The 25,726-nt window shown below is 45.7% G+C and overlaps 4 protein-coding genes and 1 long non-coding RNA gene across 5 annotated transcripts in view; 4 read left to right on the forward strand and 1 right to left on the reverse strand.

Moving 5' to 3' along the window:
* Positions 1-3,258, forward strand: part of LOC307214967 (olfactory receptor 51G1-like) — a 60,760-nt gene extending 57,502 nt beyond the window's left edge. The window contains exon 2 of the mRNA XM_079974083.1: positions 1,648-3,258. Coding sequence (XP_079830209.1) covers positions 1,693-2,652 — 960 coding nt within the window. The 5' untranslated portion in view covers positions 1,648-1,692 and the 3' untranslated portion in view covers positions 2,653-3,258. The remainder of the gene's footprint in view (positions 1-1,647) is intronic.
* Positions 1-25,726, reverse strand: part of LOC307214706 (uncharacterized protein) — a 214,116-nt gene that overhangs the window by 125,671 nt on the left and 62,719 nt on the right. The window lies entirely within an intron of this gene.
* Positions 1-25,726, forward strand: part of LOC307215192 — a 181,629-nt gene that overhangs the window by 51,331 nt on the left and 104,572 nt on the right. The gene's annotated exons all lie outside the window — the stretch shown is intronic.
* Positions 8,307-9,269, forward strand: LOC307214962 (olfactory receptor 51H1-like; the record flags this gene model as incomplete). Its single annotated transcript, XM_079974078.1, has 1 exon — positions 8,307-9,269. The coding sequence occupies one exon, from the start codon at positions 8,307-8,309 to the stop codon at positions 9,267-9,269; it is 963 nt and encodes a 320-aa protein (XP_079830204.1).
* Positions 18,097-19,062, forward strand: LOC307213890 (olfactory receptor 51H1-like; the record flags this gene model as incomplete). The annotated part of the gene is made up of 1 exon (XM_079972125.1): positions 18,097-19,062. One exon carries the CDS (start codon positions 18,097-18,099, stop codon positions 19,060-19,062), a length of 966 nt encoding a protein of 321 aa, XP_079828251.1.

Here is a 25,726-nt window from a genome sequence, read left to right on the forward strand (position 1 = left end):
AAAGGAAGAGAGAAAGCAAACAGGCATTTTCTTCGTTACATAATTCTTCCAACGACCAGCTAGAATGGGAAGATTTCAAGGAGGAATCAGAAGCTGGTACTGCTTCAGCAGGGCTGATCCTTTATAAGAATCATCATAATGAAGTCTCCACTTAAAGGAAGGTGGAATGCTTTGCTGTCTTCTGTGATTTGTTGCTGATTCTAGTTATTATTCTTTGGGTGGTTGAAATATGAATAAATAAATAGTTCAGTAGCACCTTGGAAACCAACTAAGTTTGTTCTTGGTATAAGCTTTCGTATGCATGCGCACTTCTGCATGCACACGAAAGCTTATACCAAGAACAAACTTAGTTTGTCTCTAAGGTGCTACTGGACTATTTTTTATTTTTTTATATTTCGACGGCGTCAGACCAACACGGCTACCTACCTGAATACTTTGAGTGGTGTTCAACTAAGTTTTACTCAGTGTACGCCCATTAAAATAAATATGTCTAGCTTAGTCATGTTCATTGATTTCATAGGGACACGGGTGGTGCTGTGGGTTAAACCACAGAGCCTAGGACTTGCCGATCAGAAGGTCGGCGGTTCAAATCCCTGCGACGGGGTGAGCTCCCGTTGCTCGGTCCCTGCTCCTGCCAACCTAGCAGTTCGAAAGCACGTCAAAGTGCATGTAGATAAATAGGTACCGCTCCGGCGGGAAGGTAAACGGCGTTTCCATGCGCTGCTGGCCACATGACCCGGAAGCTGTACGCCGGCTCCCTCAGCCAATAAAGCAAGATGAGCGCCGCAACCCCAGAGTCGGTCATGACTGGACCTAATGGTCAGGGGTCCCTTTACCTTTACTATGAATACCACCCATTACATTTTACCTCTGTTTTGTGGCAAGCCACCCAGGGAAAAGTTATAGATGGGTGGCTCTGAAATTGAAATGAATAGATAAATATACAATTCCACTGAGAAAAATAGTTGATGCCACCTTGGGCTGTGTTAACAGCAAGATAAGTTCCAGATTATCAGAAGAAGACAACCCCCCTCCAGGCTCCCTGGCTCTCTTCTTCCATATGCCACCATCTCCAATCTCACAGGCCTGCACATGGTGGGAGCTGAACCTCTGCTCTGCTCACTTAGGTTCCCTGAAATGATCAAGCACCCCAGAAGTAAAGATGAGGGAGAAACTTGACCCAGTGTTGCATTTAAAGGCAAACCTTCTGAATCCACACTTTCTGACATTATATGTGTTGTTGTTTGTTGTTGTTGTTGTTAAAGATTTTCCTTGCTTACAAAGCACATGTATCAACTCTTTCTTCAGGTTGCGTTTTCTACAGATCAGTTACATTTGTTGTGATAAAAAGTGATAAAAGAAGAAGAAGAAGAAAGAAGTAAAGTACAATTATATGTGAACTGAAACATAGGTATCTTTCAGTACAATTTTCTGCCAAGTAATATGTATGAAAATAAATATGCTGGGGTAAAGTGGCCACAAAAACGCAATAATTTCATGTAAAGAAGCATAAAGCAATCTAAAAACATAAAACATCTCCAAGTAAATTTGTATGCCAGTGATTTATTTGTTTTGCAAATATCTACCATCTCTAGCAAGATCTTTCCACCTCTAGTATTCTACAATAAAAACTGTTTTGCTTTCTAGGCACTGACTTTAAAGCACTGAAGTGAAGTAGGACTCTCTTGTGAAATGAACATCTCCCATTTGGAGAACCAAACCTTCAACCCCTCCACATTCCTCTTGACGGGCTTCCTTGGGCTGGAGTACACCCATCGCTGGATCTCTCTCCCCTTCTGCTTCATCTACATGACGGTGATCTTGGGGAACTGTACAATCCTCCATGTGATCCGAACAGACTCAAGCTTGCACGAGCCAATGTATTATTTCCTGGCCATGCTGGCCTTGACCGACCTGGGCTTGTGCCTCACTACGTTACCCACAGTGCTGGGCATATTTTGGTTCGATGCTCGCGAGATCCCTTTCAGCGCCTGCTTCACACAGCTGTTCTTCATTCACTCCCTCTCCCTCGTTGAATCTTCCGTGCTCTTGTCCATGGCCTTTGACCGCTTCGTGGCCATCTGCAACCCGCTGAGATATGGCTCCATCTTGACCACCCAGAGGATCGTGACAATGGCACTGGCCTTTGCATTCCGCAGCTTTTCCCTGATTGTGCCTCTGCCCCTGCTTCTCCGACGCTTCCATTACTGCAGGACCAATGTCCTCTCTCACTCCTACTGCTTGCATCTGGAAATCATGAAGCTGGCCTGCTCAGACATCATCGTCAACCACATCTATGGGCTGACCGTTGTGGCCTTCACGGTGGGAATCGACTCCCTCCTGATCTTCCTCTCTTACGTCTTCATCCTGAAAACAGTCCTGAGCATTGCCTCCAGAGAAGAGCGCCTCAAGGCCTTCAACACTTGCGTCTCCCACATCTGTGCTGTCCTGCTCTTCTACGTGCCCATGATAGGCCTGTCGTTGATCCACCGCTTTGGGGAACGTGCCCCTCACATCGTCCACATACTCATGTCCTACGTCTATTTGCTGGCACCTCCTCTGATGAACCCAGTTGTGTATAGTATCAAGACGAAGCAGATCCGCCAACGTATCCTCAAGAAACTCTGTGCTGTGAAGCTCATCCAGACATAAGGACAATAAAAAGTTTAAGTGCTACACTTACATTGCAATATATTATATCAATGAATAATGTTGCACGAGTCAGGTGGGTGCATACCATCTATTTTGCTTCTCAGGTCTATTCAGGACCTCAAAGTGCAGACACCAACTAAAGACAACATGCCCTGTGATGATTGTATGCTCTACTGCTTCCATTCCACTGCTGTTCGTCTTACACCAACCAAACCACATTATTTCTCCCAGTGTTCACTGTGGTGGAATTATGTGTTTGTGTAGTTTACATAATATATAAAAATTCTGTTGTCATTGTGTTATTCAGCCCCCATCCATTCCTATGCAAAGGAAACACAAAGCGGATGGAGGGAAGTAATCAATTGCATAATCAGGGGTTTCCCCCAGCTGGAATGCAATGGAACTCAGTTTCAGCACCCCTCAGGTGGGCATTGTTGCCATTATAAGAGTTCTAGAAAAACAGCCTGGCACATCATGTTTGCAAACTGAAAGCAACATATGATTACTAACTGTACTTGCTGGATTGTGTTCCATTCCAAAGAAAAAATAAATAAGCAACCAGCAATTTCTGCTCTCGTATCTTTTCTTGCAAGAATTCTCTGATGTCCCTTGCACTAGAGTTACTGAATGCTCCTTCTCTCAGAAGACTTTATGATTCCCAGGACTGTGTTGGGATGGGATGATGCGGAGCAACTAAGCTAGTGAAACATTGAAACTGAAAAGTTTTTTTTTGGGGGGGGGGACATAAATAAGCTTGAAGGAATTTTACGTTTACTGGAAAGCTTTTTAAATGCTCTTACTGACAGAAATGGATGGAGCCTCTGTGTACACAGGAAGGCAGGCAGGCAGAAATATATTGTTATGCTCTCCCCACTTCCCCAAATGGTGTACATTTTCAAGGGTCTAGAACTTGCCCAGCTTTCTTTTGCTTTGGAATGCGGGGTGGGAAGCTTCAGGCTCAAGACCCTGGAAAATGCATGTGAAAATTGGACGGTTTCAAAAGAGGATCGGGCAAATTCATGGAAGAGAAGCCTACCAATGGCTCCTGGCCTTGAATGTCGATGCTCTGCTTCCATGGTCAGGGACAGTGTGCTTCTGCATAAAAGTTGCTGGAAACTTCAGGAGGGGAGAACAGTGGCATAGCATGGATTGCCAGTTCCCGGGGCTGCATGGCGGTGGGGTCGGTTGGAGGGAAATGGACAGAGTATGCATGCACATTCAACTGCCTAACAGTTGAATCATTCTGTTGCCTGGAGGGGTCACTTCCTGCTTGGCATGGAGAAACTGCTCTCAACAGAGCCCAGCGACAGAAGCACACAGCTGTATTGAGGCAGCACTGGATGTTGAAATTTTGCACCCCTAACAATTTTCTCCCGGGGGCAACCACCCCGTGCACCTCCCATGCTTTGTTGTTGTTTAGTCGTTTAGTTGTGTCCGACTCTTCGTGACCCCATGGACCAGAGAACGCCAGGCACCTCTGTCCTCCACTGCCTCCCGCAGTTTGGTCAAACTCATGCTGGTAACCTCGAAAACACTATCCAACCATCTTGTCCTCTGTCGTCCCCTTCTCCTTGTGCCCTCCATCTTTCCCAACATCAGGGTCTTCTCCAGGGAGTCTTCTCTTCTCATGAGGTGGCCAAAGTACTGGAGCCTCAGCTTCACAATCTGTCCTTCCAGTGAGCACTCAGGGCTGATTTCCTTCAGAATGGAGAGGTTTGATCTTCTTGCAGTCCATGGGACTCTCAAGAGTCTCCTCCAGCACCATAATTCAAAAGCATCAATTCTTCGGCGATCAGCCTTCTTTATGGTCCAGCTCTCACTTCCATACATCACTACTGGGAAAACCATAGCTTTAACTATACGAACCTTTGTTGGCAAGGTGATGTCTCTACTTCTCAAGATGCTGTCTAGGCCTGTCATTGCCCTTCTCCCAAGAAGCAGGCATCTTTTAATTTCGTGGCTGCTGTCACCATCTGCAGTGATCACGGAGCCCAAGAAAGTATAATCTCTCACTGCCTCCATTTCTTCCCCTTCTATTTGCCAGGAGGTGATGGGACCAGTGGCCATGATCTTCGTTTTTTTTTGATGTCCCATGCTATGGCACTATAATTCAGAAAGTTCTTCCTGATGTTTAGTTGGAATCCCCTTTCTTGTAACTTGAAGCCATTAGTTGGGTCCTACCTTCCAGAACAGCAGAAAACAAGCTATACCCTATAGTCATTGAAAGCTGATAGATGTTTCTATTGGCTGACACTTAAGTGCCTCCCTCAGCATAACAAAAGAGGTTGCTCAGTGCCATAAGGCAAGTGAGTGGGCCTCCCCACCCTGACTTAACTGCTGGGTGGATGGAACAATAGGACAGGGTGTGGTGAGAGAGCTGAGCAAAGAGCAGGTGGAGAAGCTAGACATGGAACGATAGAAGCAAGATCCATTGGGTGTTAATGCAGTAAGCCCCTCCATTCTATTCTCAGGTTGCATATGTGTGTTGATATATGCTAAAGATGTTGCCGCTCATTCCAAGGAAACTGAGGTCAGGGTCCCCTGAAGGCTCTCACCGCTCAGAGATTGGGGTGGCATTTAACAATACAATAGTACCAAATTACTTTTAAAAAATGCTCACATCTTACTCATCTGTCGTCATGTAAGAGCACACACAAGATCTCCAGAGCATCTCTCTGAGAGTCTTTGCGGAGGGTTCCTTAGAGATTTTCTAGCAATTGCTACTGCAATTTCACATATTACATTCCCCTGGGATTCAGCAGTTTTCCAGCAGTTTTGGGACAGCCTCCCTCCCAGAGGGAAAGCACAGGAGGTTTTAACCAGGCCTTTTGTTCAGCTGCAACACAGTGGGCGCCACTGTCATTATAAGAGAACAAGATATGTGAGTTCCACCACCTCTTTTTCTAGATAAGTAGCTCTAGTATTAACCCTAACTGGAACACAATAAAAAGAGGCATGAATCCCTTAGTGCAGGGATCAGGAACCCTTTTCAGCAAGGGGCTGGTCCACTGTCCCTCAGACCTTATGGGGGGGGCGGACTATTTTTTTTTGGGGTGGGGGTGAACGAATTCCTATGCCCCACAAATAACCCAGAGGTGCATTCTAAATAAAATGACACATTCTACTCATGTAAAAACACGCTGATTCCTGGACCATCTGTGGGCCGGATTGAGAAGGCGATTGGGCCACATCCGGCCCCCGGGCCTTAGGTTGCCTACCCCTGCCTTAGTGCTTACTGTCAGGAAAATCATGTTGCACCCAGAGCTCATGCCTTAGAGTCCATTAAGTGCAGAGACCTCTTTTGAATATAAACATTTTAATTGACTTCAAATAGGTCTTTATCAGTCATAAAATGACAAAGCTTATGCATTTTAAGCATGGATAATATAAGAACCCAAGAACAGCTCTGCAGGATCAAACTCTAGGTCCACTCAGTGTTAATCTATACCATCCCATAAAATGTCTACATTTCTCTTATTTAGATTGTCCCCTTGTAGTCCAGGCTGGTGGCTTTTGCACTTTCTCCATACTTGAAGCAAGCCTATCTCCAAGCTCCCTGGCAATTTTTCAGTAGATTCCCTCCCTAAGGGAAAACATTTATGCTACAATTCCGACACCATAAAAAGCACATGCTGAATAATTACTGGAACAGCAGAGTCAGGTTCAGCATTGACCATGGGAAAAACCATACCAGTTTCACTGTTTGTGCCATAAAGTCAGGTAAGTTCAAAGGATTCCTTGAGAAACAAGGCAGATGAGTTTTTCTTTGATCAACGACAGGTGGGGCTACAGTCATGATGTTATGAAATGGCAGAGCTAATATCTTTTGCATAGGAATAACATGGATAACAAAACAATCTAAGGCCACACCTTGTTCTGGTTCCTGCACCTTAAAGGAAGATTGTAGACCAAAAGGTTGAAGGGCTGGAGGGAAGGATATGACAATGGGGAGATTTTAGCTTAGGAAAAAATGAGACCAGGGGAAGGAGACACAATGGTGCTGTACAAAATTTTGCACAGTGCAATAAGTTCTTCTTCCTCTGCCACAATACTAGAACCTGATGGGAAAGTGAATGTCGGAAGGTTTCTGACAAAATACAGTACAATACCACGAACAGAACACCTGCAAATATTGAAGTGTAATATATTTTTGTGGTGGGCGGTGAATTTTGATTAAGTGAACAGCTCACTGTATCATTTTGCTACTCCACAAAGCAGAGGAGCTTATGAGTTCGGACAAGGTTTTCAGAGCTGAAGAGGACAGATTTATGCTAGACGGTCATAGATTGGAGACAGACTATTTCTGTAAACATGCCGTTCTTCTTCATTGATTCCTGGGGATCCAAACAGATAAGATCTTGCACTGAAGTGTCTCACATATGCTGATTGCCACGCTTAACACGTTGTAAGAATTCCGAAAATAACAGCATGATACAAGGTCTGTGTCATGACTCTTTGGGGGTCTATAGCTGAGGAAGGTCTTCTGGTAGAGAGGTGCAGGGTTTACATGTGTGTGGGGGGGTGTTACACTGCCTTTTTATTTCACTGTTGTGAAATGAATTTAATATGTTACTATATTTGTTTTATTTGGGACGCGGGTGGTGCTGTGGGTTAAACCACAGAGCCTAGGACTTGCTGATCAGAAGGTCGGAGGTTCGAATCCCCGCAGCGGGGTGAGCTCCCATTGCTCGGTCCCTGCTCCTGCCAACCTAGCAGTTTGAAAGCACGTCAAAGTGCAAGTAGATAAATAGGTACCGCTCCGACGGGAAGGTAAACAGCGTTTCCGTGCACTGCTCTGGTTCGCCAGAAGCAGCTTAGTCATGCTGGCCACATGACCTGGAAGCTGTACGCCGGCTCCCTCGGCCAATAAAGCGACATGAGCACCGCAACCCCAGAATTGGTCATGACTGGACCTAATGGTCAGGGGTCCCTTTACCTTTATATTTGTTTAATTGGAATGATTTTTTTCTGAGATTGCCACATAATGCTGTGAAAGGAATAAGTATATGCAACATTTTAGTTTAGGAAAGAGGAGAGCAAGGGAAGGGGACACGATGAAGGTGTTTAAAATTATGCATGGTGTAAGGAAAGTTTTCCTGTGTCACAACACTAGATCCTGATGGAAAACGGTGTGCTGGAATGCTTCTGACAAAATGCAGGACAATGCCATGAACAGACATTGCTCCAAGTGACGTTTATGAAAGACCTGCCATGTAGACTGGTATCATGTTTCAACTGCAGGAGAAGGGCAAAGCCTTTGTGGCTGAAGAAAGCTTTCCAGCAAAGGACTTATGAGGTCCCTGTTCAGAATTGTAGTCGCTACAAATGATGCCAATGCTCTGTTGTCAAACCAACTGGTGGAAGGAAGAAGTTCATCAGATCCCCTTTCAACTGCAAGATTTTGCTTCTGGGACTCATAACTTACACAAGTGATGCTTAAACTGACATTGGTTAGACTTAAAAAGAAAGCTGAGGATTAATATTCATGCAAAGGTTGGAGTGTAATTTGCCTCAGGTAGACAGAACATTGAGTGAATGCGTTTTGGGGTACTAATGCAACTTTTTCCGCTGAACTTAAACTCAGACATTTATCTCTCTTCAGAATGAAAATATAACCACTTCCTTAATATCTTCCCACCAAATGCACATGGGAAATGATGTCCTCCATCACCAGTTCCAATGAGACCCTGGTGAGCCACCAAACCTTTGTCCTGATTGGCATCCCTGGGATGCAGGAGAAGAACTCTTGGATGGCCTTCCCACTGTTTGTGCTCTACGCCCTGACTCTGTTTGGGAACATCACAATCCTCTATGTCATCAAGATTGACCAAAGCCTCCATGAGCCCATGTACTTCTTCCTTTCCATGCTCGCCTGCTCGGATCTGGGCCTCTCCATTTCCACCATGCCAACAATGCTGCAAGTCTATTGGTTTGACTCAGGAGAAATCCCATTCAACGCCTGCATCACTCAGATGTTTTTTCTCCATTCGTTCCAATGGGCAGAATCTGGCATTCTTGTGGCAATGGCTTTTGACCGTTTGATTGCCATCTCTGAGCCATTGAGATATAGATTACTTCTCCCAAACACAGTAATTGCAAAAATAGGTATAGCTGTGTTTTCCCGAGCTTTCTGTGTCATCTTCCCAATCCCTTTTATTATTAAACGGCTCCCTTTCTGTAGATCTAATGTCCTTTCCCACTCCTACTGTCTGCACCCAGATGCTATGAAATTAGCTTGTGCAGACACAAGAGTCAACGTCTTATATGGCTTGATTCTTGTCATGTGCACTTTGGGGTTGGACGTGGTCATCATTCTTGTATCGTATGTCCTGATTCTGAAGACTGTTTTGAGCATTGCCTCCCGGGAAGAGTGTCTGAAGGCTCTCAACACCTGCGTCTCCCACATTTGTGCCATCTTGATCTTCTACGTCCCAATGATTGGTGTCAGTGTGGCACATCGATACGGGAAGCACCTTTCTCTCATTGTCCACATGCTGATGGCCAACATCTATGTTGCGGTCCCACCACTTCTCAATCCCGTTGTGTACAGTGTGAAGACCCAGCAGATTCGGCAAAGGATATGCAACATTTTGAAGTTAAGGAAAAGTAGGGCTTGATCTTTCTGCCAAAGAAGAATTCCGTAATAAAGTGGTGTGAAAGTGTATTGTAATTAGGAATACACAGATAAACCCCATATTGGTACCGTATATATTCAATAACTGGTCTGACTTGTCATAAGAACAAGAAGAGGCTCCTAGATGAGGCCAATGGCCTGTGTAGTCCAGCATTCTCTTCTCACAGTGGCTCTCCAGATGCACATTATGGGAAATCCGCAAGCAGGACCCGAGTCCAGCTCTCTCACTTTCTGCAGCTTCCAGAGGGATAGTGTCATTCAGCCTCTGATAGTGGTAGAATATCACCATTGTGGTTCGTGACCATTGATAGCCTTTCTTAACAATGTTATTTATTTCTACATCATCATCATCATCATCAAATTAGTCTGAGAGCTGACTTCTGCCTTTTCGAAAGAAACAAATAAATTTAAAGAGACTCAGTACAGCCAGTAATATCACTGTTATGCGAGTACAAAGCCTTTTAATATGTTCAAAAGAAGGTGCCATAATTTTAATGTGCCTTTCCAGGAAATGAATACACAAAATCAAGCACACACAAAATCACACACGTACACACACACAAGCTGGCACCATGTGGGGAACGTTGCAGAGCAAGTTACAGGCCAAGTCACTCAGCTGCACTTGGATTTTGCTGCCATGCTTGAAGTAAGATCCAGGGAGGTTTTTAGGACACCACTTGGTCAAACAGTGAGTGATCAGAATCAGCTGTCGCTGCCTGAGGACAAGAGACGTCAAGGGGTTCGGCCAATCACATCAGCTCCTGACCCTTCCCAATCAGGGATAATAAGATCTAACCAAAGGAGGTTGGTTGGCTTGCTACCCAGCCAGATGGGCAGGGTATAAATAAATTCATCATCATCATCATCATCATCATTGCAAAGAAGGATTGTCACTTGCCTTGAACATGATTATTTCTGAAGCTACTACAGCACTGCTTTGACTGATGTGTATTCAATGCGCTTTATTAAATCATTGTAAATCAATTGCTTCATGGTTACTTACCTGGCAGGGGAGACACCTTGTTCATGGTTTGATTATTTGTGTATGCCAGTCTCAGATCCTTCAGGATGACAGATGGTTTATAAATGCAAATAAATAAATGACAGATGGTTTATAAATGCAAATAAATAAATAAATAAATAAATAAATAAATAACCACTGTTGCCAATTCTGATTCCCTGAACAAATGCTACATTTAATCCTTGAACATCTTTTGGACCTTGGCAATAATAACTTTATTCTTTTACTCATGCCCATATTTTTTGTTGTTTACCCCAATCCTCCAAGATGGGGATGGGACCTTTCTGTAAAGAGATTTTACTTTGTATCAATTATGCTTCCTTTATCAAAGAGAGAATCACACAGGAGACCTGTTTCAGGTTCATAGCTGTTAGTGTAAGTGCAAAGAACTGCTTGAGATACAAAGCAGATGAGTTTCCCCATGATCTACTTCAGGGGTCACCAACCTTTTTCAGCCATTGGCTGGTCCATCGTCCCTCAGACCATGTGGTGGGCCAGACTCTGTTTTGGAAAGAAAATGAACGAATTCCTATGCCCTAGAAGTAACCCAGAGATGCATTTTAAATAAAAGGACACATTCTATTCATGTAAAAACATGCTGACTCCCGGACTGTCCGTGGGCCAGATTGAGAAGGCGATTGGGCCGCATCTGGCCCACGGACCTTAGGTTGCCTACCCCTGATCTACTTCATCCCTTCTAATCTGGCTTCAGGCCTGATTTTGACACTTGAATGTCCTTGATCATCTTGGCTGATGATTCTGATCAAGTAAGATAGTGGGGTGTGACACTATATTCTCCTTGCTCTGTAGACCATCATGTCCTCCAGGTGTGGTTCTGTGGTTCTGTGCATTCTGTGGATGTAGGATATGGTTATCAGATTTTTTAAATGAATCTGGGGACACTTTTTTTTAAAAAAAAAAGCTGAGTAGCAACAGGGAGTCAGTAGTGGGGATGGTGAGGCAAAAGACCCTGGGCCCAAGCATACCTGCATATTGTATAAAGGTGCAAAGCCCTTCTTTTGCACCCTGTGAAACATAAATGCGCAGAGTTTTTAAAAAACTGGGCAACGGCCGCCTGCCCGCAACTCCCGAGCCTCCCCCGATCAGTCAAAACAAAAGGGGAAGGGGGCAGGAGATCTTGTGTTTTGATTTTCTTGTTTTTCTTTTGTTTCTCTTTTGTTTGTCTTGTTTTGTTTTTATTATGTGTTTGAAAAACGAATAAAAATTATTTCTAAAAAAAAAAAAAAGGAGATCTGTACCACCAGACGTCCCCTGTTCCCCTTCGACAGTGGCGGCAGCAGCGGCTGTCAGCAGCCCGGAGCCAGCCTGGTAGTTGGCTCTGGCTGGCTTCAGGAGCTGCTCGCTGCCCACTGCTGTGGCGCCCACCATTTTTCCTCACTGGAAGTTCCAGCTGGCAAGGAAAAATGACGGGCGCCACGGCAGCGGGCATTGAGCAGCTCCTGAACCCAGCCAGAGGTGAGGCTGCCGCTGTCACGTTTCCTGGGGACAGATTCTCTCTCTCTCTCTCGCTCTCTCGCTCTCGCTCTCGCTCTCGCTCTCTTGCTCTCTTTCTCAATTTCCATTGTGTATTACTAGACTGCTTTCTAATACCCATTGGCCACAATCCAGAGACTGACAATGTGATAATCATCTACTTTGCAAATGCTAAGAGACCACAGGATCAAAGGCTGTATCTTACACATACAGCAGAATGTTTTGGTAGAGTGAACTGTACCTGAAGGTGCTTCTGTGCAATGCCAGGTCAATGGCTCACAAGACGGCTGTCATCCATGACTTGATCATGGATGGAGGGCTTGACCTGGCATGTGTAACAGAGACTTGGTTGGATGAAGCAGATGGGCCTGTCCTTGCGGCTGCTTGTCCACTGGGTTTCTCGTACGCACAGCAACCCAGGTCATGTGGGCGGGGAGGGGGGGTTGCAGTGATTTTTAGGAAGTCATTAGTTTGCACCAGACGTCCTATTGGGAAGACCCAGTTTTCCGAGTGCATGTTCTGGAAGTTGGGCAATAGGGGCAGTACAGGATTCCTTTTGGTGTACCGACCTCCCCGCTGCACCAAGGATTCCCTGCCCGAGCTGCTTCAGGTCGTGGCGGATGTTCTCCTGGAGACACCTAGCTTGGTCGTCCTAGGGGATTTTAACATCCATGCCGACACGACCTTACAAGGGGCCGCTCGGGACTTCGTGGAAAGCATGGCCTCCATGGGGCTGTCCCTGAATAAGTCTGGCCCAACCCATAGCCACGGACATGCCTTGGACCTGGTGTTTACCTCTATGGATGTTGGTGATCTGACACTAACTAAAAGCAAAACGAAAGAAGTGCCATGGTCAGATCACTTCCTCGTGCAACTGGACTTCTCTGCGACTCATCCCCTCTGCAGGGAGGTGGGACCAATTCAGATGGTCCGCCCCCGCCACTTAATGGATCCAATTGGCTTCCAGAGAGTGGTAGGGGATGCTTTATCCCATGTTGATGGCCTTTCAGCCGATTCCCTGGTGGCCCGCTGGAATGTGGAGTTAACCAGGGCTATTGACTGTTTGGCTCCGAAGCGCCCTCTCCGATTGCATGGAGCCCGGATAGCCCCGTGGTTTTCCACGGATCTGAGGGCAATGAAACAATCGTTGAGACGGCTAGAGCGCCGGTGGCGGATAACTCATTCCGAATCTGACCGGACACAGGTTAGAGCTCAACGTCGAGCCTACCAAGTGGCGATAGCGACGGCGAAAAAGAATTTCTTCACCGCCTCTATTGAATCTGCAGAAAACAGCAGCAGGAGACTTTTTCAGGTGGTTCACAATTTAGCGGAACCACCTGCAACATCGGGGCCCAGTACGGGCCACATGTTCTCCTGCAATGATTTTGCAAAGTTTTTTGCAGATAAAATCGCTCAGATTCGGGAAGAAGTAGACTCCACCGTGGCAGCAGGGCCGGGGCGGGAGAGTGCTAGAGTTCTGTCTAGTCAAGTTGAGTGGGATCAATTCCAATCTGTTACCTCCGAGGATGTGGACAGGCTGCTTGGACGAGTGAAACCAACCACCTGTCTCCTGGATCCTTGCCCACCCTGGCTTATAAAAGCTAGCCGGGAAGGACTGAGCGATGGGCTTCGTGGGGTGGTGAATGCTTCCCTCCGTGAGGGAGCCTTCCCAGACCCGCTGAAAGAGGCGGTTATTAAACCGCTTCTTAAAAAACCATCTTTAGATGCGGCCACGATGGCCAACTATCGCCCAGTCTCAAATCTTCCATTCTTGGGCAAGGTGATTGAGCGAGCGGTTGCCGAACAACTCCAGGCATGCCTGGAAGAAGCAAACCATTTGGATCCCTTCCAGTCGGGATTCAGGCCTCATCATGGGAATGAAACTGCCTTGGTCGCACTGGTTGATGATCTCCGGCGGGCTAGGGACAAAGGTGAGAGCTGTTTCCTAGTTCTGCTGGATCTCTCTCATTTGATACCATCAACCATAACATCCTTCTGGACCATCTGGAGGGGCTGGGAGCTGGGGGCACTGTCATACAGTGGTTCCGCTCCTTCCTCCTGGGCTGTGTTCAGAAAGTGGTGGTGGGGGATGAGTGTTCAGACCCCTGGGCTCTCACTTGTGGGGTGCCTCAGGGTTCTGTCCTCTCCCCCATGCTTTTCAACATTTACATGCAGCCGATGGGAGAGATCATCAGGAGGTTTGGGCTGGGTGTTCATCAGTATGCGGATGATACCCAGCTCTACCTCTCTTTTAAATCAGAACCAGTGAGGGCGGTGAAGGTCCTGTGTGAGTGTCTGGAGGCGGTTGGAGGTTGGATGGCGGCTAACAGATTGAGGTTGAATCCTGACAAGACAGAAGTACTGTTTTTGGGGGACAGGAGGCGGGCAGGTGTGGAGGATTCCCTGGTCCTGAATGGGGTAACTGTGCCCCTGAAGGACCAGGTGCGCAGCCTGGGAGTCATTTTGGACTCACAGCTGTCCATGGAGGCACAGGTCAAATCTGTGTCCAGGGCAGCTGTTTACCAGCTCCATCTGGTACGTAGGCTGAGACCCTACCTGCCCGCGGACTGTCTCGCCAGAGTGGTGCATTCTCTGGTTATCTCCCGCTTGTACTACTGCAATGCACTCTACGTGGGGCTACCTTTGAAGGTGACTCGGAAACTACAACTAATCCAGAATGCGGCAGCTAGACTGGTGACTGGGGGCGGCCGCCGAGAACATATAACACCGGTCTTGAAAGACCTACATTGGCTCCCAGTACGTTTCCGAGCACAATTCAAAGTGTTGGTGCTGACCTTTAAAGCCCTAAACGGCCTCGGTCCAGTATACCTGAAGTAGCGTCTCCACCCCCATCATTCTGCCCGGACGCTGAGGTCCAGCGCCGAGGGCCTTCTGGCGGTTCCCTCATTGCGAGAAGCAAAGCTACAGGGAACCAGGCAGAGGGCCTTCTCGATAGTGGCGCCCGCCCTGTGGAACGCCCTTCCAGCAGATGTCAAAGCGATAAACAACTACCTGACATTCAGAAGACATCTTAAGGCAGCCCTGTTCAGGGAAGTTTTTAACGTGTGATATTTTACTGTCTTTTTGGTTTCTATGGAAGCCGCCCAGAGTGTCTGGGGAGGCCCAGCCAGATGGGCGGGGTATAAATAATAAATTATTATTATTATTACCGATTCCAGTTTGTAGATCAATCACATTCTGAATGTTCCCTTCTGTTAAACACTCCCTACTAATAGAAGGTAAGCATGACAGGGAGTAGAACAATCTATATCAGCGTATCTATCAGAACAATTTAACACGGCGTATCTCAGGGGACGCGGGTGGCGCTGTGGGTAAAACCTTAGCACCTAGGACTTGCCGATCGCATAGTCGGCGGTTCGAATCCCCACAGCGGGGTGCGCTCCCGCTGCTCGGTCCCAGCGCCTGCCCACCTAGCAGTTCGAAAGCACCCCCGGGTGCAAGTCGATAAATAGGGACCGCTTACTAGCGGGAAGGTAAATGGCGTTTCCGTCACGCTGGCCACGTGACCCGAAGTGTCTGCGGACAGCGCTGGCTCCCGGCCTCTAGAGTGAGATGAGCGCACAACCCTAGAGTCTGTCAAGACTGGCCCGTACGGGCAGGGGTACCTTTACCTATCAATATAATGCTATGGGGAGTCATCATATGGGGACTTGGAACACAGCATCATGGATAGCCTATGCAGAGCTCCGTTGGTTAGAGTGTGGCGCTGATAACACCAAGGTTACAGGTTCGATCTCGGTGTTTAGTTCAAAATTAGTTTTACGTTCTGCTGATACACATTCGACACATGGAATGCCTCCACAAGAGTGAAGGAGGAAAGAGGCAACAAGGAGAGGGATTAATTACGTTTAAAAGTTGAAAAGTTACATAAGCTGGGTCATGATCTGACACTGCACTCACTGCACACACCAAGAACCCGATGGGACCTAAAAAGCGATACAAAGATGTTGTTGCAAGTGTGGATAGCATGGCGATAAGGGCAGAACATGTAATTTTTCCGGCACAGAAAGAAATTAGGGGCACCGAGTCTCTGAGAAGACAACTGCAGGTCCATGGGGATTCCCTTGTAAATTGCTGTTGGGATTTCAAGTTTCAAGTGTCTCTTCCCAGTTTTCTGGCGTCTTGGGGCAGCTGGCCTCTCTGAGGGAAAACAGATTTACTGCAATCTTCCATGCCATAAAAGGCACAGGCAGATTCCCTCTTGGAGCAGCAGAGGCAGCTTGGAAGAAGTCATGTCAGGTTCATGAGCTGCACCGTAAACTCAGGTAAGTTCAGATGATTGCGTGAGATACAAAGCAGATGGGTTTTCCCTTGACTGACTTCAGAGATGTCTTTCACAGTCATGAGGCCATGAAAAGATGGAGATGGTTATAAGCCTTGTCTATAGGAGCCTACTGGAAGGCTCCTTCCAGCTCACTGGAAGGACAGAGCTCACTGGAAGGACAGATTGTGAAGCTGAGGCTCCAGTACTTTGGCCACCTCATGAGAAGAGAAGACTCCCTGGAGAAGACCCTGATGTTGGGAAAGATGGAGGGCACAAGGAGAAGGGGGCGACAGAGGACGAGATGGTTGGATAGTGTTTTCGAGGTTACCAGCATGAGTCTGACCAAGCTGCGGGGGGCAGTGGAGGACAGGAGTGCCTGGCGTTCTCTGGTCCATGGGGTCACGAAGAGTCGGACACGACTAAACGACTAAACAACAACAACAAATAGGAGCCTACGGGCTGCAAAACGAAGCACCTCAGCTTCAAGACGTCTTTTCACAAAAGGAGGAGATGGAGGGAGACCTCCATGCTGCTAAGCCAATACTTAGAGGCGGATTTAGGCGAGCACAGGCAGTGCAGTCGCCTCGGGGGTTCTGCAGGAGACGCCACAACTGTTATTTAGAATGGAGTGTGAAAGGCAGAGAGGTGCCAGATTTCGGCATTGCACAGTCTGCCACCGAAATTTGAGACCCGAAGGTCTGCCACTGCAATACATTTAGTCATTTAGATATCTCATTTCCAATCCACAATGAAACTGTGATTGTTATTTCTGATTTTCAGGTGAGAAATTGAAAGAATATGAATGTGCCAAACAACATGCTCCAATCCTCAACAAGAACAACACCTGGGAGTCTCTTTGACACCCCTCAACAGATAATAATGCTAATAACTAATACATTTAAAAATGATATTCACACTGGTTGGAAAGGGGAGACTGTTGGGAACTGAAATTCAGGAGAGGGTTAGGGTTGTATTTGGCCAAAGTAGAAGGATCATTCCAGACTTTCTATGAAAAATTTCCCCTTTAGACTAAACTAAACAATTTAGTCCTGTTCAGAATGAGAGAGATAGATAAAACTTTATTCACATTAGCCAATGGCCATAGCAACAGCAAAACATTACAGAATATGCAGGAAAGGAAATTTGATATAAAAGCACAATTTAAAGTCCTGAATCAGCAGTCTGTTAGTGGCCCTTAATCTGATTGCCCCTGCTATGAACCTAGCAACCTTTGCTGTTACCTGCTCATTTTGATCTGATAGAAGAAAGGACATTGTGGCAGTGGCTGAGCGCCCTGGGATGGTTAGTGCGAGTGGGGTGATGATCTCGTTCCTCAAGCCTTTGTAGAGAGTACAGGACAGGAGGACGTGTGCTGCTGTTTTGGTGGTACCATCTCCACAGGGGTAAAGACTTTTATCAGGCAGGATCTTTGGGAATCGACCCTCAAGTACCCAGTCTTGCAAGTGTAAAAGCACGTCTGTATTTTAGGAGAATAAGTTTGTGCAGATATGGGGCCAGAGAATCAAAATGGAGAGATGGAAACTGAACATGCCAAGGGCAGAATTTCCTTATCGTGGCCAGGTTGTTTTGATGCTCGATATCTTTTAGACGTTGACCAATTAGACTGCTTGCCTTAGTGGGGCCCATAGTGGGTAGGTGGTGTGAGGATAGGCCACAAGAGTGAAGTTTTTGATAGACGGTTTTAAGCCAGGCACTTTTATGGCAGTCTTGAAGTACTAGGGATAGTAAACCGGTGGGATTTGGGTTTAGGCGGAGCCAGAAATTAAAAGTTCTTTGCCAAGTCCGTACTTAAGGGAGACTTGCCTCCAGTCTCAACAATGCGTTTGGGACACGTGACGGTACAGAACAAATCTACCTTAGAAACTTTGATTGCCTGTTCAGAATGTCAATATAAGCTTTACAGAATCTGTAAAATCATTTCAGAACCTCTAATATTCATATCAATTTTCTGGCTCCTTAGAATCTTTCTAAGAAGAAAAACATCAGGGAATGATGTCCTCCATCACCAGATTCAACGAGAGCCTTGTGAGCCACCAAACCTTTGTCTTGATTGGCATCCCTGGGATGCAGGAGAAGAACTCTTGGGTGGCCTTCCCATTGTTTGTGCTCTACTCACTGACTCTGCTTGGGAATTTCACGATCCTCTATGTCATTAAGACTGACCAAAGCCTTCATGAGCCTATGTACTTCTTCCTTTGCATGCTTGCCTGCTCGGATCTGGGCCTCTCCATTTCCACCATGCCAACAATGCTGGGGGTCTATTGGTTTGACTCCAGAGAAATCCCATTCAATGCCTGCATCAGCCAGATGTTCTTCATCCATGCATTACAAGCAATAGAGTCTGGCATTCTTGTGGCAATGGCTTTTGACCGCTTGATTGCCATCCGTGATCCACTGAGATACAAATCACTTCTACCGAATTCAGTCATTGCAAAAATAGGTATAGCTATCTTGTCCAGAGGTTCCTGTGTCTGCTTCCCATTCCCCTTTCTCATTAAACAGCTCCCTTTCTGCAGATCCAATGTCCTTTCTCACTCCTACTGTCTCCACCAAGATGCCATGAAGTTAGCCTGCGCAGACACAAGAGTCAACATCATATATGGCTTGATTATAGTCATGTGCACTATAATGCTAGATGTTCTGATCATTCTTGTATCGTACATCCTGATCCTGAAGACAGTTTTGAGCATTGCTTCTCGAAAAGAGTGTCTGAAGGCTCTCAACACCTGTGTGGCCCACATTTCTGCCATCTTGATTTTTTACATCCCAATGATTGGCATCAGTGTAGCACATCGATACGGGAAGCATCTTTCTCCCATTGTCCACATGCTGATGGCCAACATATTTGTTGCGGTCCCACCACTTCTCAATCCCGTTGTGTACAGTGTGAAGACCAAGCAGATTTGGCAAAGGATATGCAACATTTTGCAATTAAAGAAAAGATGTGATGACTAGAGGTGTTCTGTTATTTTCTTTTTTGGGTCTGTCTTGCAGCAAGTTCTCTCTGGGTATCAGTCTGGCTCTGTTGATCTCTCTCTGGGTATCAGTCTGGCTCTGTTGATCTACAGAGCCAGACTGATACCCAGAGAGAACTTGCTGCAAGACAATGCAATGCCTTAAGAGAAAACATTATGAAAATGATTTACAGGTGGTACATGACTCCAGTCAAGCTTGCGAAGATTTATCATCTGCCCAATAATAAATGTTGGAAATGTAAAGAGACTGAAGGTACCTTCTTCCACCTTTGGTGGACCTGCCCAAAGATTAAGGCCTTCTGGGAAATGATTTATAATGAGATTAAGAAAGTACTTAAATGCACCTTTCATAAAAAACCAGAGGCATTTCTCTTGGGTATGGTCGGCCAATTGGTGCCGAGGAAGGATAAAAACTTTTTTCTGTACGCTACTACGGCAGCAAGGATCCTTCTAGCAAAATATTGGAAGACACAAGAGCTACCCACGCTGGAGGAATGGCAGGCGAAAGTGATTGACTTTATGGGATTGGCAGAAATGACCGGCAGAATCCGTGATCAAGAGAAAGAGACTGTGGAAGAAGACTGGAAGAAGTTTAAAATATATCTTAAGAGCTACTATAAAATTGAGGAGTGCTAAAATGCTAAGGGAGAGGAAGACATAGAATTACAGCGGTAAATTTTGTTTGATTTAGGGTGAAATCGAAAAGGAGAATGAATTTAAATTTAATTGGTTAAAGGGGTTGTTGAATAATTGTTAAAAATAAAAAAGGATGCAAAAAAGGGAAGGTATGGGGAAGTCCGAGAAAAGAGGCTTATGAAAATAAGGTTAAGAAATTATGAATTTATGTGTTTGTTTGTATGTTGTTTCTGTTGTGTTTTTTAAAATTGGAAAACTAATAAAAAAATTTATAGAATACCAAAAAAAAAAAAAAGAGAGAACTTGCTGCAAGACAGACCCAAAAAAGAAAATAACAGAACACCTCTAGTCATCACATACAGCTCCCAAGTTAAAACAGTACAACGCATCATCAGAGATCTACAACCTCTCCTGGACAATGACAGTTCTCTTTCTCAAGCTCTGGGAGGAAGACCTTTCATTGCCTACAGACAGCCTCCCAATCTTAAACAACTCCTAACCCACAATAATACTACAACCAGACCTAACACGGACACTGGCACCAGAGCCTGCAATAAACCCAGATGCCAACTTTGCTGCCACATACACCCGGACAACACCATTACTGGCCCCAACAACATCACACATACCATCTTGGGACTATTTAATTGCTCATCGTCTAACATTGTGTACGCCATCAAATGCCAACAGTGTCCTTCAGCTCTCTATATTGGACAAACAGGCCAGACCTTACGCCAAAGAATAAACGGACATAAACCGGACATCAGGAATCACAAGACAGAGAAACCAGTAGGAGAACACTTCAATCTCCCAGGACATTCTATACATGATCTCAAAGTAGCTGTTCTATTACAAAGGAATTTCAGAAATAGACTGGAAAGAGAAGCTGCTGAATTGCAACTTATCACCAAACTTAAAACCATGGAGAGACCTGGTCTGAACAAAGACATTGGATTCTTATCTCATTATACATGACAAAGCCATTTTTCACCTTCTCACCCCTTGCTTTTTCCTGTAAGACCTATTACAGTCATTAAGAGTCGTCAACAGGCTCATCACAGCTATCTGCCAATCACCCATTCCCACCACCCTTCTGAGTAATACCCCTCCCCACCTTCTCACTATATAGAAGGGTCTGGAAACTTCTGTTTCAGTGTATCTGAAGAAGTGTGCATGCACACGAAAGCTCATACCAAGAACTAACTTAGTTAGTCTTTAAGGTGCTACTGGAAGAAAAAAAATTTTTGTTTTGACTATGGCAGACCAACACGGCTACCTATCTGTAACACACAGAGACAGACACACAAAAATTTCCATACAAAGATTTGGGATTGCATTATCTTGTCAATTTTCATTCTAATAAGTTTTTCCCCCATGAAACAAAGGGCTTTCTCCATAATATTTATATCTATATCTGTATTGAGTTGCAAATTCACCTTCTTGAAAGGGTGGTGTCCCCTTCTCTGAATGGGGCCATGAACCAAAGAATGTAAATGGAACTCTCCAGGAAAACTGCACCAGGGAAATGGATTCTGTTACTTATAGCTCTGTTTGGATTGTATCATACTTTCTATGATGCTGAGCCTGTGCTGGACAGCAGAATACATTGTATGGAAAGTTTTGTGATGTATCATTTAATACTTGTGTTTTGATTTGAAGAGTTCTTCCAGTAAAAGTTTGGCAATGCCTTGACAATGCTTCATTTCCAAAGGAGTCAGTTCTTCTGCTTCCAGTTGCTTCAGACTGCACAATATTAATATATGCAACAATTTCTACTTATGAGGCAGTCTGAGGGATGCTTTCTGTCTTTAATCGCCCAACTCACCCTTTTAATGTTATGTAGAGCAGCCAGTAACTGGATGGTTAGGTGGGTAGAAAGCCTTCTAATCTGGTCCTAGGAAGTGAAGGTATTTCTTGATTTGACTTCCTAGGTAAATAGACAAAAAAGAAAAAGATGACTAGCCTCATGTAGGAACATTTGTATAGCAAATGTGTCACCCACATTTCTGCCATCTTGATTTTCTACATTCCAATGCTTGGTGTCCCATTGGTACATCAGTTTGGGAGACATCTGTCCCCCATTGTTCACATACTGATGGCCAACATTTTTCTTGCAGTCCCTCTGCATCTTAATCCTGTTGTGTACAGGGTGAAGACCCAGCAGATTTGGCAAAGGACTGCAACATATTGCAGTTCAAAAGAAGTAGGGGTTGATATTTCTCCCAAAGGAGAATCCTGCCATAAGAGGAAGATAAAGTGTCAGTATTTCTCCCTATGGAGAACCGATCCAGCCTGTGTCATTTCTGTATCTGTTCACCTGTTCACCAAGACAGCACACTTTGTGCCTTGTAGGGGACTTCAGACAGTCCAAGAAACATCACAGCTCTTTGTAGATTATGTATTCAAGTTGCATGGTCTCCCACTACAGATTGTGTCTGATAGGGGAACCCAGCTCACCTGCAGTTCTGGAAGAAGCTCATGCAGCTTCTCAAAGTGGAGTTGTGTCTTGCCTTGGCCTGGCATCCAGAAACTAATGGAGAGTTGGAAAGGATCAATGCCACATTGCAGTGCCTACGTTGCTATTTGAACTACCAAAATGATGATTGGGTATCCAAGCTTCCCTTGGTGGAATTCTCATACAACAATGCTCTTCATGCTTCAGCACAGAAGACCCCCTTCTTTGCCAGCTATGGATACCATCCTTACACCTTCCCAACCCTGACTGACACCCTGTCAGTGCCTGCAGCAGAAGACTTCATGGAAGAACTGTCAGCAATACAGAGTTTGCTGAAAGATCATTTTGATTTTGCCAAAGAGGCCTACAAGAGATCGGCTGATACACACCAACAACCTGGCACTGAGATTAAGGTGGGAGATAAGGCGTAGCTGTCAACAAGTGATTTGCCACAGAAGGGCAGATGCAGGAAACTGAACCCACAGAAGGTAGTCCCATTTGAAGTTGTGGACAGACCAACCCTGTGAATTTCAGGCTCCAACTACCTGTATCTATGAAGATTTACCTTGTCTTCCACAGATCAGTTTTGTTGCCTGTCGTGCCGGCACACCCTTACCAGGTACCTAGACAAGCACCTCTGCCTCCCTTCATGGTAGAAGGAGAGAAAGAGTATGAAGTATGAAGAGTATGAAGTAGAACAAAATCTAAACACCAGGATGTGAAGAAAGAAGTTGCAATACCTAATTGCGTGGAAGGGGTATGGTCTTGAAGAAAGATCATGGGAGTATGCAGAACATATCCAGAACCCTAAATGTGAGAATCCCTCCTTTGCAGCTTCCAGGCGATCCATTCCAGAGGTGGAAATAAGCCATGAGATCCTTAAACACACAGCGAGAGGCAGAGGGAGACTGTTTCAAACTGCCAGAAGTCTGCTGAATACCACAAGGAGGAGATCTCTGCAATCCCAGCAGCAGTTGCTAGGGGGACCTCTAAGGTCCTGTGCAAGGACCTGAAGTTTGCTCTCGGGGAAATGTTCCAGCAATCAGTTCTGCATTTCTTTCTATCATGGTGGAAGGCAAGGGAGATGTAGCCAGCAGCCCTTTGCTCTGAAGTCCCACCATGGCCTGGGGGTCCCAAGGAGCCCATCATTCTAGGTCTTGTCACAATTGCAATGGTATCATGCATAGTGCAGAACACAGAAAGGAGCTGTTACTTTTCCAGTTGATTTGCTACCCAGATTAGACCGGCAGGCCAGGACTGAAGATATTGGTTAGGGTTTATAGTAAGTTATGAGGAGAGACTGTGCATCCACCATAGCAGGGGTCCTCAAACTTTTTAAACAGGGAGCCGGTTCACTGTTCCTCAAACACTGTCAGGGGCCAGACTATAATTTTTTTAAAAAATGTGCATTTATGAGGAAGTCACTCCCCTATTTTTTACTCAAGAGTAAACCCGTTGACATGAGTGGCCATGCCTAACCCGGGTCCATTCATTCCAGTGGGCCTGACCTCTGTGTAAAAGTGAAGTTGACATCACACCCCACCAGAGCACAACAACTCCTTTTTTTATATATATAATAATTTTTATTAGTTTTCCAATTTTAAAACAAAACAACAACAACAGCATAAAAACGTCAACAAATACAAACAAACACACAAATATAAGTTCTTAACCTCATTTTCATAAACCTCCTTTCTCGGACTTCCCCATACCTCACCCTTTTTGCATCCTTATTTTACAGTTTTTCAGCAACCCTTTTAGCCAATTAAATTTAAATTTGTTATCTTTCTCAATTTCACCTTAAGTCATCAAACATTTTCAGCTGTAATTCTGCATCTTCCTTCCCCTTGACATTTTAGCACTCATCAATATTGTAACAGTTCTTAAGATAAGCTTTGAACTTCTTCCAGTCTTCCTCCACCGTCTCTTTCTCTTGGTCACAGATTCTGCCAGTCATTTCTGCCAGTCCCATAGAGTCAATCACTTTCGTCTGCCATTCTTCCAGTGTGGGGAGTTCTTGTGTCTTCCAATACTTTGCTAGAAGGATCCTTGCTGCTGTAGTGGCGTACATAAAAAAAGTCCTATCCTTCCTTGACACCAATTGGCCGACCATGCCCAAGAGAAATGCCTCTGGTTTCTTGTGAAAAGTACATTTAAGTACCTTCTTAATTTCATTATAAATCATTTCCCAAAAGGCTTTAATCTTTGGGCAGGTCCACCAAAGGTGAAAGAAGGTACCTTCAATCTCATTACATTTCCAACATTTATTATTGGGCAGATCAGAGCACAACAACTCCTGGGTAAGTATGCACCATGCAATGGTCACAACAATATGGTGGCAAGGTCTCTGTGTGCGTGTGTAATCACTGGCCCTGTGCAAGCGCAACACAAATCTTCTTGCAGCAATCATCCCCTCCGCTTTGCATGCTCCTCTTCACTGTGGGGAACTGGAGAGCAGCCCCTCGCCTGAGGCCCAAGCCCAGTTACCTGTAATGGCAGTGCCTCTTTCTTCCTCATATCCCACCCTCCCGGAAAGGGGCCGTGGCCGGTGCAGCAGCGTCGGGGAGTAGGAGAAGCAGCAGCAGGAGCAGCAATGGGAGAGGCGGAGAAGGAGGAGGCCGAAGGAAAGCCAGAGGCCCTTGCCAAGCTTGCACTGTTGCCATGGGGAAAGCCCTGCTCAGGTCCTGGGGGCGGCAGTGCCACCTCCGCTCTGCTCCATGCTGTCGCCTCCCCTGCATGCAAATCCAAATGCCGAGGCTTTGAATTGGCTGCAGGAGCTTCCTGCAGCCAATCCAAAGCTGTGCCAGCATCGCCACCCGCCCAGAAGCCATGCCAGCATAGCGGAAGTCAGTCCCTGTGCGGTGAGGCATCCGCAGAGCGTAGGGACTGACAAAGCGGGTGGCAGGGACCACGGGCCGGATTTATGAGCCTAGGGGGCTGCATCCAGCCCCCGGGCCATAGTTTGCTGACCCCTGCACCATAGTTATACCAATGGGAGTAACTACCCATGTGGTATAAGGAAATGTCATGTGAACTATCATAATGTTTGAGAGATCACATAGCCATCTTCCAAGGTTCAAAGTGCAGGTTGAATAGAGGTGATGGGGCAAATTTGTCTTCTACAGCTCTAGAGGGCAGGACCAGAACCAAAAAGTTCAAATTGCATGAAATTTAGACTAAAGAAAGATGTTCTGACAGCAGTGCAGTGAGGGCTTCACTTGTTCAGTGAATCCAGGTGAGAGATGGGTGGTGATGCAGCAGCAGCAGCAGGAAAGACTGTTTCATACTCTCAGGTATTTGAGGCTGGTAAAATATTGATATGACCTCAAGTGACCTGTTAAGTTCTTTGCTTTGAAAGTAGGCAAAGTTTCACTCTATTCCAGATGAGCTTCTAATATTGTGTTTTTAAACACCTCCCTCTTGACTTTGCCTTTTAACTTGCTTTTTTCTCACCACCAATTCCCTCATTTTGGGGAAATGTCCTCTTCTGAAGTCAAATGTGACCATGTTGGGTTTCCCCCACGATGGGGTGAGCTCCCATTGCTCTTTCCCA

The sequence above is a fragment of the Podarcis cretensis genome (genome assembly GCF_951804945.1).
Source record: "Podarcis cretensis genome assembly, chromosome: 4".
NCBI lineage: Eukaryota > Metazoa > Chordata > Lepidosauria > Squamata > Lacertidae > Podarcis > Podarcis cretensis.